Here is a 16,068-nt window from a genome sequence, read left to right as displayed (position 1 = left end):
CACGTAATGTGAAGAACGTCTCATGCAAAATTGTTTTATTCCATTCTTGTATGTTTAGGTACCTTGAAAAAATTATTTTATTCGTGCATGTACCTTGACACGTATTTCAACCGCTTGTTCCTAACTTTAATGTCAATTCAACTTTTTGTTACTACCACAAGTCAATAAGAAACAACAACAGGAAGAGTCAGCGACGGAAGAATTTTAAGAATAGTATTTATTATACACAAAAAAATACTTTTCAGAGGAAGAAAATATCTAGCTGCAGGTCTCCTCTGCAACTCTGTAGTCAAACTCCTCTTTCACTCCGACAACGACGTCGGGGCACGGCTGTTTGTTTAAAATCCAATAGGCATTACCCCCCGATTCTGACATTCAACTAATTAAATATTTTTTGTCAAAATAAAAAAAATAAATTATTAAAAAGATATATATAAATTATTAAAATCCAACCGGCATTATCCTCCCCTGAGATTTCTGACAATTTTACTGAGTTCTCCTGAACTTTAAAAAATTACACATATCTTCCTTTTCATTTAAAATGGCAATTTTATCCTTAAATATTTTAATAAAATTCTTTTATTTGGTATGCTTATACTTAGAATGAGTTTTAAAATTATTTTTTCATTCTTTCTATAGAACTACCACTATTGCATCTAGGTTTCAATTATAACCAAATGTCGAACTAATGATTTTTTTTGACAAGTTAATTTTATTTGTAATCCAATGTTTTTACTGATCTTTGTTTTCTATTTTTTTAGTATTAAAATTAACAATAAATCAAAAAGAAATGGCCCAAAAGCACTACTAAATTATGATAATCCCACTACTCCAAAAAATTTATAGATTCTAAATGAATTATTTCAACATTTTCTTTTCTATCTTATAAATCTAAATTCATAATAAAATACTATAAAAAATATCATATTATAGTAGTAAAATTATTATTATAGTCGTTTATCAAATAGCAGATATAGACATGAAAAATTTGGCATTTTTCCTTATAATTATACTAAATAATCTTATAATTATATAGAAAAATAAATTAAGACTCATTCCACAAGGACATTTTGGGTATTCATTTAAAAAATTGTCCAAATTAATATTATTTTAAGATTTTGTTACTAAAACTATCAAATCAAAGGAGGTAAGTGTAATTTTTTAAGCCTTATAAGAGCTCAGTGAATTTGTCAGAAACCTCAGAGCAGGTTTTCGAAATTATCCCAAAGAACAATTTGGCAAACTCGAAAATTGGGTTAATTCCACATACCTCCCGCATGGTTTCCAATAATTGCACAAAACTTCCCTTAAGTTTTAGAAATTACAACTACAAGTGTCGAACAAAAAGTTGTAGATAAGATTTATTTATCAAGGTAATGACTCAATTAGGCTACAAGTGAGGATGCAATGTCAAGTTCCGGACGAGCTTTGAGGGTCGCTAAGGCACTCTGTATCCTCAGTGAGATTTAAAATCGTTATTACCAAAAATAGTGGCAGAGCTTTCCTAATATCACAATCTTTCTTCGTCGCAAGTGGCTTGAATCTGTAGCCGGCGGTGTACAAGATAGACTTTTTCTTGGGCCTCTCTAGCCGTCGTGACCAAGCGCTATTGGTCTTTACATTGACTGTCCACCGGAGCCCATTTTGCCTTTTGCCTATTTAAGCAGCTCCAACTTCCAAGATTCCTTCATAGCAAACAACATCAATTGTAGCTCCTCTCTTCTCATTTTTCCCCTACATTTCCATCACTAACCAAGGACCATGTTGTTTGCTTGTGCTATTATTGCTCTCATTATTGTGCTTTTCAGCCACTGGGTATATCGGTGGAGAAACCCCAAGTGTAACGGGGTATTACCACCAGGTTCGATGGGATTACCAATTATAGGAGAAACAATTGAGTACTTCACCCCTTATGCATCCGATGATATTCCACCTTTCGTACAAAAAAGAGCGGCTAGGTATGTCTAACCTTTTTTTTTTTTTTTTGCCTCCTATTTCTCTTCGCACCCTTCTCATTTCCTACTATCCGATACAGAATTTGAATCTTAAACTAGACTGTGGATAAAAGTCTAACACCCTCTCCTAATCATTAGGCCAACCTCAATACTCCAGTGGTTATCTAACCACTTCTTAACCAGCTAACACACACACACATATATATATATTTTAATAATATGACAGCAGTAATAGTTAAGAATATTTTATCTTAACTAGCTTTTCATTGTTTCCTTTTTTTTTTTTTCTCTTTGGGAAATTTCAGGTACGGGCCAATTTTTCGCACGAGTATAGTTGGGCAGCCAATCGTTGTATCAACTGATGCTGACGTCAACTACCGCGTCTTCCAGCAAGAAGGTAATGCTTTCCAAATTTGGTATACTGAGAGTCTCTTCCAGATAATTGGGAAACAAAGTGTCGTTGCCCATCATGGAGGCTTCCACAAGTACCTCAAGAGCTTAACGTTCAAGTTTGTTAGCCCCGAAGCCTTAAGAGAGAAGCTAATATATGAAATGGATGAGAGCACTCAAGAATCTCTAAGATCTTGGAGTAAACTTGGAAAATTAGATGGTAAAGATGGAACTGCAGAGGTAAATTCATTAGCATCCTACTATTTGATTATATTAATCAGGACGAATTCGGACTATACGTACAGAGCATTGCTGAAAAGTAGTAATTAACAATCTCATTTTCTCCAGCTGGTATTTAAATATGCTGCCAAGAAGATGCTTGGCTATGAAGAAAGCAAGGATCAGCAAAAATTGAGAGACAGTTATAAGGCATTCATGGATGGCTTGATCTCATTTCCTCTCAACATCCCTGGAACACCATTCCATGCTTGCTTACAAGTAATCAATTGTTGTTGTTGTTCGTCATTTGGAATTCTTTTTATATTCAAAGATCGATGTTCATTATACCTCAAAAAAAAGATATTCATTATAAATATATGACTAAGTAAAATATATATGCTTTCATATATGCTGTATCAGATTGAACGAACGATATGATTTTTATGATTTTCATTTTCCAGGGACGTAAGAAAGCAATGAAGGTCATCCACGACATCTTTGAGAAGAAGCGCTCAGGCATTAATGGCGCTACGAATGACTATGACTTTGCGGACCATTTACTCGAGGAAATAAAGAAAGAAGACACTTTTTTGAATGAAGAAATTGCGAGGGACCTGGTATTTTTGTTTCTATTTGCTGCCCATGAAACGACTTCAACAGCTTTGACTGTGGCCTTGAGGTATCTAGATGGCCATCCACGTGCTATGGCTGAACTAAAGGTCCGTGACTTTCCGAAGCAATTTCTCCCGTTGTCATCTGTATTTACCCTTTAATTCTCCAATTCTTGTGCAAGTTCAATACTTAAATGATTAATATTCTATATATACTGACAGTATACATTGTTATGATTGGATGTTTACACTAACAAAATATGTAAGATTACTTCATACTTAAACAGTCAATCGTTTTTGTAGAGAGAGCATGAAAATATTCTTAAAATCCGAGAAACAGAAGGTTCTGCTGTTTCATGGAAAGAGTACAAGTCTATGACTTTCACGCACATGGTACATTTCAATTAACTAGACATTTCATTGTATCTATCATTTGAATCATATAGTGAGCTAGGCCATTTACATCTTAAGTTTTGTTGTCTACTGTAGGTTATAAATGAAACAGTTAGGCTTAGGCTTGCAAATATTGCCCCTGGGATTTTGCGCAAAGTTGTCAAGGAAGTTGAAGTAAAAGGTATACTTCAATCTGTCACTTGGCATCTTCTTGAAAATCATTTGTCACACTTTCTTTATTTGGACCGATGATGCCTTTCTCCTGCAGGAAAAAGAAAAAAGAAAAAATCTCTTTAGTAACTACATGGGTTGGGCATTTTTTCATGGGAGTAAATATACAGAAAATAAATTATATGTTTCCTTTGTTCTTCTTTTCCTCCATTATAACTTACAGTTCCGACTAATAAGTGCGAATGATTTGCAGGTTATACAATTCCTGCTGGCTGGACGATAATGGTTTGTCCACCATCTGTTCATTTGGATCCTAATCTATATGAAAACCCCCTTGAATTTAATCCATGGCGATGGGAGGTAATTTGATCATCGACAAATTTGAGTAATTTACGCACGAGAAAGATAAACTTACAGAACAAAAGTTAAACAAAATCATGTAAAAATAATTCAGGTTTTTTCTGCTGTTTTTCCAATCAAAAGGGCAAAGAATTACATGCGGGATCAAAAAGTTTCATGGCATTTGCTGGTGGTACGAGGCTTTGTGTTGGTGCTGACTATGCAAAGGTGCAGATGTCAATTTTTCTGCATTACTTGGTCACAAAATACACGTAAGGATTTCCAAATCACAATTCCCACCATCTTCGCTTAAATGCATATAGAAGAAGCTAATTCCTATATAGTATAAATTGATGTCCACTTAACTTCTTCGGTTTTTTAATATGCATGATTGCAAGAAGAAAGTGATAACTGATCAAAAAACTTGTCTAATTTGAATTTTCAGCTGGAGAGTTACCAACGGAGCAGAGAGAATCCGGACACCTACTGGTATTCGTTTCCCCAAGGGATTGAATATTGAGATTTCAGAGAACAAATAGATTTTAAGCCGGGCATGCACGAATAAAGCTTGTACTTTCAGAAGTGTATTTATGATGCAGTAATTTACTGTCATATTGTAATTTTACCTTCCAGCTGAGTTTCACTACATTGTAAAATTGCAAGTGTCCTAATAAACAACATTTTAAGTGGTGTCTTTCTTGACACTACTGTAATTGTTGAAGATGTTATAATAGTTGCAGTTTGAGCTTCACAACTTGCATTTTGGACTCCTCTGAATGAGTGTAAGAGTCTTTTATAGGAATAGCATCTGTGAAAGTATAGAAGTGAAGTTAAGTTTAAGTAATCGATTAGAAGTTGAACATATGTGCTTTACAGCTGAAAATAAAATATGGTTAATTCATAACTCGCTTGTGGCTAAAAGATCTCCCATAGTTTATGGAAATAATTTCATGTTTTTATGGAAGTAACACAAAATTTTCTAGATTATGTACATAAGGTGTTGGAATATTTTAATAAAATTGTTAAATTCTCAATTAGATGTGTAAGTTATAAGGAGAATAAATTGGTGAATATTTTTGAAATTTATTGGTGTTTGAATGATTTTTAACTAAAGATTTATTATATAAAATTATGGCTTTTCAATTACAATAAATTTTGTAACCTACAATTCAAATTAGAATGTGTCTTGAATAGCCAATAATTTTCAGCATCTACTTAGCAAATTATTAGTTTAGGTTATGTTTGACTAATTTTTCTTGATCTATAAATATGCGTTGTTGAGATAGAAAAAGATGCTACAACAACTTATTGTATTATAAGAGAAAATATGTTTTTTGAGCTACAACAATTATGTTTTTTGAGCTACAATTCATAAGAGAAAATATCTACTCTTTTGTTATTTTCTATCTCATAGATTGGCAAAAAGAAACAAGTGTTTGTAGAGTTATACTCTCTCAGTTGTACAGACTATTGAGAGTAACAGCATGTGTGGTTAGACTGTTGTATCCTGGGAGTGACAAGCAGAAGATTCTACGACACCGAAATTGATTCTTTTGCAGAGGCTTGAATCATCTTAAAGAAAGCGAAATATCCATACCTCAACCCATTACATTTGTGCATTATTATATTATTATTTTGACTATTGTATTATAGTTAATTTTATTATTGTTATTATTATTATTATTATTATAACCATTGTTAATTTTTCTATTTGACATTTGTATAATTGTTCTAGCGGAGCAACAGTTTTAAAGTGATTCAGAACAAGATGGAGTTCAACTTACAAGTCACTTGACTTGAGTAGCCTACCTATGGACGAAAAATGAGAAGATCTCAACTAATGAAACATGTTAACAATAAAAGAATGCTTATGAAGAAAAAGGGAAGTTGTTGAATTCCATAATGTGAGAACCCGTAATTTTCATTTTCTAGGTTTTAGAATTTTCATGGCTTGTTTTCTGCATTTTCGTGCTTAGAAAATTTTCTAGGTCATTTTAAGGAGCAGATATAAGTTTTAGATGCTTTTTCTAGTATCGAATAGGTTTTGAGAAAGTAAGAGCGTATACCGGACGTGGGACCCACTAGTGCGAAAAGTTCGGAAAAATTCGGCCAACTAGGTTAAGTTTTGAATACTGGAATTAATTTATCGGGTGTTAAGAGATAAGTAGAGGTTGCAATTTGGATTGATATGAGAGAGAAAAGTTAGGTAAATATTAATAAAAGGTGACAAGTGTCACCATGTGATTGGGCTTACCTTAAGACTTTCTTACCATTGACTTAAATAACCAAAAATGACCCAAAAATCTTCAAGAAGAGCCGGCCCTCTCAAGCTTTCTTTCTCTCTCTCTTACTCCAAGCATAAGGAAGAAAACACTTCAATCTTGTTCCAAATCATCACAACCAACCATCCAACCTTGATTTTGCTCCATAAAACACCTTCAAGTAGTGTTTGTGAGTTGTTGTGTGAAGTTATTTGGCAAGTTAAGGTGGTCCATAGCTCTCTCTCTCTTGTTTTAAAGGTAAGTTGTGAAGAACCACCCCCCCTCCTTTAATTGATGCTTAAATCATGCTTAGTGGTAGTAAGAGATGCAATATTATTGATTAATTCTTGATTTGTGGTTGAAATGATGGAATTTTATTATTTTTGGGGATTTTTCTGTTTTAATATAAGCATGATTGTGTGGCTATCTATGATGATTGGAAATGGTCTATAATGACTTAAGGAGGTGGGAAAAGTGATTAATTGCAACCAATTTCTGTTTGGAAGAAAATTGAAAAAACTAGGGTTCTTAAGGGAGCATTCTGTCCGAATTTTTAGGTCCTAGATAGAGGCCGAATTGGCCTTATCTCAAAACATGAAAGTTGTAGGGAATGACATTTTAGAGGTGCCTACAAAATTTCAGGTCAATCGGAGTTGTGTAGAATGAGATAAGTCGAAATTACTATTGCTGTTCTGGTTTTACCCGAAATTGAGAACTGCGCCTGTAATTAGTTGTTTTGGCTGGAATTGCTTCCGAATTGGTTGTTGAGGCCTTCTGATTAAATTTATCCCTGTTTCTTAGATTTCAGCTGGTTTTGGAATTTCTGGATTTGGACTTAGAGAGCCTGAGTTATGATGTTTCCGCAAGAATGCGTTTTGGTGAATCTGTTTTACGTTGTTGATGTAGTATCTTGCATTTTTGACCTGTTTGCACTCAAAACTGGGTGAGTGACCTTCTGTGATGTTGTAGCCCTGTCTTTTAGCTTCGAGATGGTGGGTCTTGCACCCTCATCCGATAAACGTAGTGAAATTTGTGCCATTACCGTAAAATGAGGACAAAAACTGTTTTTTTTTCAGGGCCAAAGCTAGTTACATTTCCGAAAATTCTGGTTTCCTTTAATGTTTGTAAATGTTTATGGAACCCTATTGGGGTCATGTTTGGCCTTGGTTTATGACTCGTTATCGAGTCTCATTGTATTTGTTTGCATGTTTTTAGGGCGTGACGGTGGTGCACAACGTTCTTTTGACGGAAGTGCATGAAACCACATTTGCTAGCGTGGTGAGTGTACTACTCACTTGGGGAAAATAAGTATCCACTGCCCCATATCGATGAGCTATTTGATCAGTTGCAAGGAGCGGTGGTCTTCTCGAAACTGGACCTCCGCCAAGGGTACTACCAGTTACTAATCAGGAAGGAGGATATTCCGAAGACTGCCTTCAACTCGAGATATGGGCATTACGAGTTCGCAGTGATGCCCTTTGGACTAACCAATGCTCCTGCCGCCTTCATGGACCTAATGCATAGGGTTTTTAAGCCCTACCTGGATCGCTTTGTAGTGGTCTTCATCGATGACATCCTGGTCTATTCCAAGACCCGTGAAGAGCATGAGCAACACTTGAAAACTGTCTTGCAAACCCTGAGAGACCATCAACTGTACGCCAAGTTCAGCAAGTGCGAATTTTAGCTGGAGAAAATTGCTTTTCTGGGGCACGTAATTTCTCAAGAGGGTATTTCAGTCGACCCGGCGAAAGTAGAGGCTGTGACTAATTGGAAGAGGTCAGAAACTCCCACAGAGGTCCGCAGCTTTCTAGGACTGGCTGGATATTACCGGCGTTTTATCAAGGACTTCTCCAAACTAGTCGGTCCTCTAACCGATCTGACGAAGAAACATGGTCGATTCATATGGAACGCCCGAAGTGAGACAAGTTTTCAAGAATTAAAGAAAAGATTGACCATGGCTCCAGTTCTAGTCTTACCCAATGGGGTGGACGGATATGCTGTGTACACTGATGCATCACGAGAAGGCCTGGGTTGTGTATTAATGTAAAACCGAAATGTGATCTCTTTTGCCTCAAGGAAGTTAAAACCTCACGAGCAGAACTACCCGACCCACGATCTGGAGCTAGCTGCCGTTGTTTTCGCTCTTAAAAAGTGGAGACACTACCTATATGGGGTAACTTTCGAAGTTTTCTCCGACTACAAAAGCTTGAGGTATCTTTTTTCACAGAAAGAACTGAACATGAGACAGCGACGGTGGATGGAATTTCTGGAGGATTACGACTGTACCATCAACTACCATCCGGGAAAAGCAAATGTGGTGGCCGATGCCCTGAGTCGCAAAGCTCAGGTCGCGAGTCTAATGATCAAAGAGTGGGAATTGTTAGACTCCGTGTGTGAATGGAAACCCTGCCCTGGGAGCCATAAGGTGCTTTTTGGCAATATTAAAGTGACTTCCACTCTTTTGGAGAGAATTAAAGAAGCTCAAAAGGAGGATCAGATGGTACTAAAGTGGGGAGAGAAAGTAGAAAAAGGGGAAACCACTGATTTCACTTTTGGTCCTGAGGGTATTTTAAAATACCGAAATCGAATAGTGGTGCCGAAGGATGAATCGTTGAAAACGGAGATTCTGGAGGAAGCCCATCGATCTAAGTATACAATCCATCCGGGTAGTAGCAAGATGTATCAAGACCTGAAAGGAACCTATTGGTGGGACAATATGAAGAAGGAAATTGCTCTGTACGTGCAAAAATGTCTCATTTGCCAACAAGTGAAAGCAGAGCATCAAAAACCATCGGGCTTATTACAACCCCTTGAGATACCTGAATGGAAGTGGGAGAACATCACCATGGACTTCGTTTCAGGATTGCCACGAACGCAGCGAGGACACGATGCCGTTTGGGTGATCGTCGACCGGTTAACCAAATCGGCTCATTTCTTACCGGTGAACATGAAGTATTCCATGGACAAGTTGGCCCAACTGTACATGGACGAGATTGTAAGGCTACATGGCGTTCCAGTCAGTATCGTCTCCGATCGAGATCCACGGTTCGTATCTCGGTTTTGGCAAAAGTTCCAGGAGACTCTAGGGACGAAACTCAACTTGAGCACGACCTATCACCCTCAGACGGATGGACAATCCGAACGAACCATTCAAACTCTCGAGAACATGCTACGAACTTGCATCCTGGATTTTGGGGGCAACTGGGGTCAACACATGACCTTGGTAGAGTTTGCATACAACAATAGCTACCACTCGTCGATTCAAATGGCTCCATATGAAGCACTATATGGACGAAAATGCCGATCACCAATTTACTGGGATGAAGTTGGCGAGAGAAAAGCATTAGATCCAACCACGATTCCATGGATGGAAGAAGCTCGAGATAAAGTCAAGTTGATACGGCAACGACTTCAAACAGTTCAAAGCCGACAAAAGAGCTACGCCGACAACCGGAGAAAAGACTTGGAATTCGAAGTGGGAGACCATGTTTTCCTCAAGGTTACACCGTTACGGAGTGTCACAGCGGGCAAAGGAAAGAAGCTCCAACCGAGGTTCGTTGGACCTTACAAGATTCTCCAAAGAATAGGAGCGGTAACGTATCGATTAGAGCTGCCGTCCAGTCTCTCTCGAATTCACGACGTTTTCCACGTCTCGATGCTCAAGAAGTACTATCCTGACCCCTCCCATGTTTTACAACCAGAGGAGATCGACGTAGACGAATCGCTTGCTTACGAAGAAAAACCTGTCCAAGTGCTTGATCGGAAAGTCAAAGAGCTAAGAAACAAGCAGATTCCATTGGTGAAGATACTGTGGAGAAACCATGGGGTAGAGGAAGCTACCTGGGAAGTGGAAGAAGAAATGCGGACGAAATACCCTAACCTTTTCGTGAGTTAAGGTGAGAAATTTCGTCACTCAAAACTGGGTTGAGTGACCTTCTGTGATGTTGTAACCCTGTCTTTTAGCTTCGAGATGGTGGGTCTTACACCCTCATCTGATAAACGTAGTGAAATTTGTGCCATTACCGCAAAATGAGGACAAAAACTGTTTTTTTTTCAGGGCCAAAGCTAGTTACATTTCCGAAAATTCTGGTTTCCTTTAATGTTTGTATATGTTTATGGAACCCTATTGGGGTCATGTTTGGCCTTGGTTTATGACTCGTTATCGAGTCTCATTGTATTTGTTTGCATGTTTTTAGGGCGTGACGGTGGTGCACAACGTTCTTTTGACGGAAGTGCATGAAACCACATTTGCTAGCGTGGTGAGTGTACTACTCACTTGGGGGTTAATATATGGCTTTGCTACTTGAACTTGGTGCTTTGAATGTTAATTGCTTGAAGTGAAAGTGTACTTTATCACTCTCACTTATTGTTTCGCATGTTATTGGAAAGTTATTGGAATGTTATATGAAATGTTATATGAAATGAAATACATGGCTTGGTGTCGTTTGGACGAGTCTCCAACGACTACAAATGTTATCAATGAACTCAACCCCATTGGTAATTGATTGAATCGAGCCGGCGAGGGCTTGGTCGTGCCAATTAATGTGCCTTGGGGCAATGTTATATGGAATCTTGTAGTATGATAGACTCTTGATTCCGGTTTACTCGAGTAATACCACAATGCATGTGTTTGGATTGCGGGCCCGGTTGGGGAATGTTAGGTGGAATGGAATGGAGGTAAAAGTGGAGTCTACGGTTGGTTATTGTTGAAAATTGACGGAGAGTCAATGGCGTTTGATCAAGAAATGCAAACGAGAAAAAGGGCTCCTGAGAGCCACCCGTATCCTTTTATCCTCATTATTGATGTGTGGCTTTGTTTATCTTTGGTAAATTGGACTGTTAAGCTTGATGCATCTGTGAACTTGGTTGCTTGAGTTGTATTCTCACTGGGCAATTAGCTCACCCCGTTCCTTTTGTTTTCCTTACAGGAATATGACTTTTTTTGGAATATATCTTGATAGATGGTTGCCGAATGAACAAGATGAATGTCTCTTTTGTATTGTACATGAAATGGGACCCTAAATGTATCATTAGGGCCGTTTTCACTTTTGATTTGGCAAACCACATGTGTAGTGACTTTTGTATCACTTTTAAATGCCATTTTGGCTTGTAAATGCTTAATGTTATATTGTATATGTATTTCGATGTTTGGTTGGGTTCGGACGGGTCGGTTACTATTCATGGCCGACTCCGAATTTCATTTTTTTTTATTTTGGGTTATTTTGCCCTTTTGCCTTGTTTACGCGCGTTATAAGTTCCGGAACGAAATAGATCGCTCTATACTGCACCGTTAGTCCTGGCGAGAGCTGGGCAGGCAATCCGCTAACCTCTTTGGTTCGCCTTAGGGGAAGGTGGGGCTGTCACACATAACTAGTATTATAATGACTTTTATAGTTTCTATGAAACTTCTTGTCCTAATACCAAAAGTCTTGGAAGGCTTAATAGCAAAATATGGCACTAGAGAAGTAGATCCGAAAGAGTTCAAATTGCTGAACAATTACAACTTGTTGCTGCACTAGACAAGTTGCTACCATGCACTTTGAAAGAAATTTTTAAAGGTGCCTTCTTAACAAGTAAAAGTAAACTTCCAATGGGTATGATTAATTGGATCATTTACTCTAATCGCAATAGATATATACTCCATTGCATGTTATAAAGTTGTCACAAATAGTGGGGTTTCATAGTAATTTCTATGCTAATATGCAAAGAACTTGATCTTTGAATGTGATGTGTGTTTAGTTGTGTATCATTAATGCACTAAAATAGTGGGGGTTTTTTTCCTTTGCTAAAAATTAATGCAAAGAATCTGATATATTATTGAAGATTCTCAATAATATGGATTTTTATTGTGAATAACGAAAAAAAAGAATGTGTAGAATTTCATGTGGCACCATGTTATTTTTGCAACTTGTGAGCATGAATTTTAAAGTTGCAGTTAAGTGCAATGTTAAATGATATTGAGTATAATGGTTTTGGATTTCTTAATTCTTTCTTTGAATTTGTGCAAATGGATATACACTCGAAAGTGTGAATATAATGTGAATACACTTGAAGTAAGTATTTCATATTCTTGCAGAAAGAAGTTCTATGGAAATTCCATTGAGATAGCAAAAATGGTTCCAAGTAGGTCTATGGAATTTACTGCTTGAAGGTTGGAATTGGCCCCGTTTGAAGAGTAGAATCGTCAAATTCAGTCTGTCAATATTCCATCAGAGTGAAGCTATCACTTTGCATGGTGCAGTTAATGAAGCCAACATGGATCTAGTAAGGAAAAAAAACCTCAGAAGTTTTTCACAAACCAAGAGGAGATGTTATAATAATTTGCTGCAGCTCAATGACTCAACTAAACAGCAAAGGGAGACACCAGAGCTAATAACTGAAATGTTGGATCAATTTCATGAAGTCTTTGAATATCCCAAATAGTTACCGACTTCTAAAGAGCTGGATCACCGAATTCCTCTTAAACTTGGATCACAACATTTTAAGATGAAGAAACCCTATAGATATCCTCATTCACATAAGGATGAAATTGAGAAGCAAGTAGCTGAAATGTTGCAGGCAGAACTTATTAAACATAGTTGTAGCCCATATGCTTCACCAGTGCTACTGGTAAAGAAGAAAGACAATATTTGGCACTTTTGTGTGGACTATAGACACTTAAATGACATAACTTTCAAGGACAGATATCCAATTCCCAACATTGATAAATTGTTGGGTGAGTTGCATAGAGCAAAGTGCTTCACCAAAATTGATCTGAGATTAAGATGTCATCAGATCAGAGTCAAAGTAGTGGATACTTACAAAACTACTTTTCAAACACACCAAGGACCCTGTGAATTTCTTGTCATACCCTTTGGCCTAACAAATGCTTCTGCTACTTTCCAAGCTCTTATGAACCAGGTATTTGGCTCTTTTCGGAGGAAATTTGTATTTGTATTTTTCTATGATATCTTGGTGTATAGGCCTACACTACCAGGTCATGTTGAACATCTAAGACAAGTATTGATTGTTCTTAAAGAAAACAGCTTGTTTGCTAAATTTTCTAAGTACTCTTTTGCACAAAGGAGAGTGGAATATTTAGGGCATGGAATTTCTAATCAAGGGGTCACTATGGACAGCAGTAAAGTGGAATGCATAATGACATGGCGAACACCAAAAACTGCTAAAAAACTAAGGAAATTTTTGGGATTAACAAGATATCATCGGTGTTTTATCAAAGGATCTGGCACTATATATAAATCACTGACTTCCTTATTGCAGAAGGATACATTTACTTAGGGTACAGAGTCACGAGAATCATTTGATTTGCTCAAGTTGGCAATCAATCAATCTCTAGTATTGAGATTACCAGATTTTAATATTCCTTTCATAGTAGAAACAGATGCTTCGGGAATTGGGATGGGGGCAGTGTTATTGCAAGAAGGCCATCCAATAGCATTCATTGGTAGAGCAGTTTCCACCTAATTCTTGGGTCTGTTTGTGTATGAAAAAGAATTGATGGCATTAGTTCTAGAAATCACTAAGTGAAGACACTATTTGGTTGGTAGTCATTTTATTATCAGGACTGATCACCAGCCCTTGAAATATTTGTTGGAACAAAGGTTGACTACTATTGCCCAATATAAGTGGTTGACTAAGCTACTAGGTTTATATTATGAAATCTAGTATAAAAAAGGGTGCAGAAAACATTATAGCAGATGTGCTATCCGGGAGAGAATCTGGCATGATAGTTGGGAAGGAACATGCTCAATCTCTTATGGCTTCGACCGCTATGAAACCATTATGGATAGAGGAAATGCATGCTAGTAATGAGGGTGATGAACAAAGCCAAGAATTGCTAAGATAACTAGCATTAATATCGTCACATCAGGATGATTAGTATCAACTAGTGCAAGGCCTACTTAAATGCAAAAACAGACTATATGTTAGGAGTGGCAATAATGTGAGACAGAGGTTGATGAAGGCATTATATGAGTCTTCTATTGGAGGTCACTCAGGACAGAGGGCATGTCTGCAAAGGATTAAAGGATTGTTTTACTGGCCTTAAATGAAATAAGATATCATTCAGTTTATACAACACTGTGATGCTTGTCAAAGAAATAAGGTTGAGCATCTTCCACATCCAGGATTATTGCAGCCCCTTCCCAATCCTACTCAGGCTTTGTCTCTCATCATTATGAATTTTGTGGAAGGGTTTCATATTTCTCAAGGGTTTGACATGGTATTAGTAGTAGTTGATAGATTGACCAAATTTGGCCATTTCATTCCATTAACCCATCCATTCTCAGCTCTGCAGGTGGCTTACTTGTTTCTAGAGAATATTTGCAAACTACATGGGCTTCCAGAGTCTATTATTACTAACAGATAAAGTTTTCACTAGTAAGTTTTGACAAGAGATGTTTAGACTAGTGGGAATTGAATTGCATTATAGTTCATCCTACCATACACAAATGGATAGACACAGTGAAAGACTAAATCAATGCTCAGAGTCATTTTTAAGGTGCATGATAAGAGATATGCCTAATCAGTAAGTGGCATAATTTAGCAAAATGGTGGTACAATTCCTCTTATCACACAAGCTTGAAATTGTCACCTTTTGAAGCATTATATGGTTATGAGCCTTCACCTCTGCCTCTGGGACCTCACTTTGACACATTCACTCCTGTTACCAATTCATTTGTATAAGACAGAGTATTCATGTTGCAAACCATTAAGGAACATCTAACTAAGGCTCAAAATAGGATGAAGGTCTTTGCTAACAAAAATTGGACTGAAAGACAATTTGAGGTGGGTGATTGGGGCATTCCTCAAACTCAAATTGTATACACAAAATCATAATTTCCACCAACAAAGTTATTAATACCACCACAATCTTGTTCTGTTTAGTTTATACTAACAACTACATCAGTTTTAGTACAACCACAATCTTCAACTAAATTGTCTACTCCATAATTGTTCTTAACAAACTCAACTATTTGATTTTCTTCTTCAAATAATTCATCAACTCTCACACAATTAAAAATTTCTAACTCATCAGGATCTTTGGTCACATCAGTAATTTCACTAATGATTCACTTTATTTCTCGATCACATGTGAAATTTCTGTTCGAACCAAAAATTTTTCATCTTCAAGTGCACCCTGATTAGAATTTGCCAAAACTATTCAAGCCTCCCTTGCCATCTTTACATGTATGACTTTTTTGAATACATGCAAGTAGACTTCGGTATTGAAACAATTCTTTGCGATCCAACTTTATATTTCTCTCCAATTCTTGAGAAAACCCCATTTGGACAATATCTCAAAACTCTAATAGCTTGAGAAAATGTCTTCATCATCATACTCCAAGTTTCAAATTCATTTTTACCATTGAAGTTAAAAACAATACAATATTATAAATAATACAAATCCATATTTCAAATTTTTTAATCTCTACTCAGTTAGGACCAATTTAGTGTCTTAATTTTCAACAACAAATCTTCTATTTTTGTGTCCTAATTTCGTAAACAAGTCCCAAGATCAAAATCCAAAGCTTTGATGCCACTTGTTGACACAAGAAATTACACCAACGAAAGCAATTTTAGCATATATAAAAATATGCAGAAAAAGAAGGAAAATAAACATGCAAACAAATACTCAATGATTTTATTATCTCAAAACTCAACAATTACAATATTAAGTCATAACCTCTCACTTATGACAACTCACTAAGTACAATTCTTAGGGACTTT

General features: G+C 36.8%; 1 protein-coding gene across 1 annotated transcript; it reads left to right on the top strand.

Annotated features, from left to right (window-relative positions):
- Nucleotides 1–1,733: 1,733 nt before the first annotated feature.
- On the top strand, nucleotides 1,734–4,832 carry LOC140037002 (cytochrome P450 87A3-like). Its single transcript, XM_072080459.1, has 9 exons — nucleotides 1,734–1,958; nucleotides 2,261–2,585; nucleotides 2,694–2,843; nucleotides 3,026–3,283; nucleotides 3,479–3,568; nucleotides 3,665–3,749; nucleotides 3,993–4,099; nucleotides 4,223–4,350; nucleotides 4,524–4,832. Exons 1-9 carry the CDS (start codon nucleotides 1,762–1,764, stop codon nucleotides 4,615–4,617), a joined length of 1,434 nt encoding a protein of 477 aa, XP_071936560.1. The 5' UTR covers nucleotides 1,734–1,761; the 3' UTR covers nucleotides 4,618–4,832.
- Nucleotides 4,833–16,068: the final 11,236 nt, after the last annotated feature.

Source organism: Coffea arabica, chromosome 2e (assembly GCF_036785885.1).
Source record: "Coffea arabica cultivar ET-39 chromosome 2e, Coffea Arabica ET-39 HiFi, whole genome shotgun sequence".
Classification (NCBI taxonomy): domain Eukaryota; kingdom Viridiplantae; phylum Streptophyta; class Magnoliopsida; order Gentianales; family Rubiaceae; genus Coffea; species Coffea arabica.
This window is presented reverse-complemented; position numbering and strand designations above follow the sequence as displayed.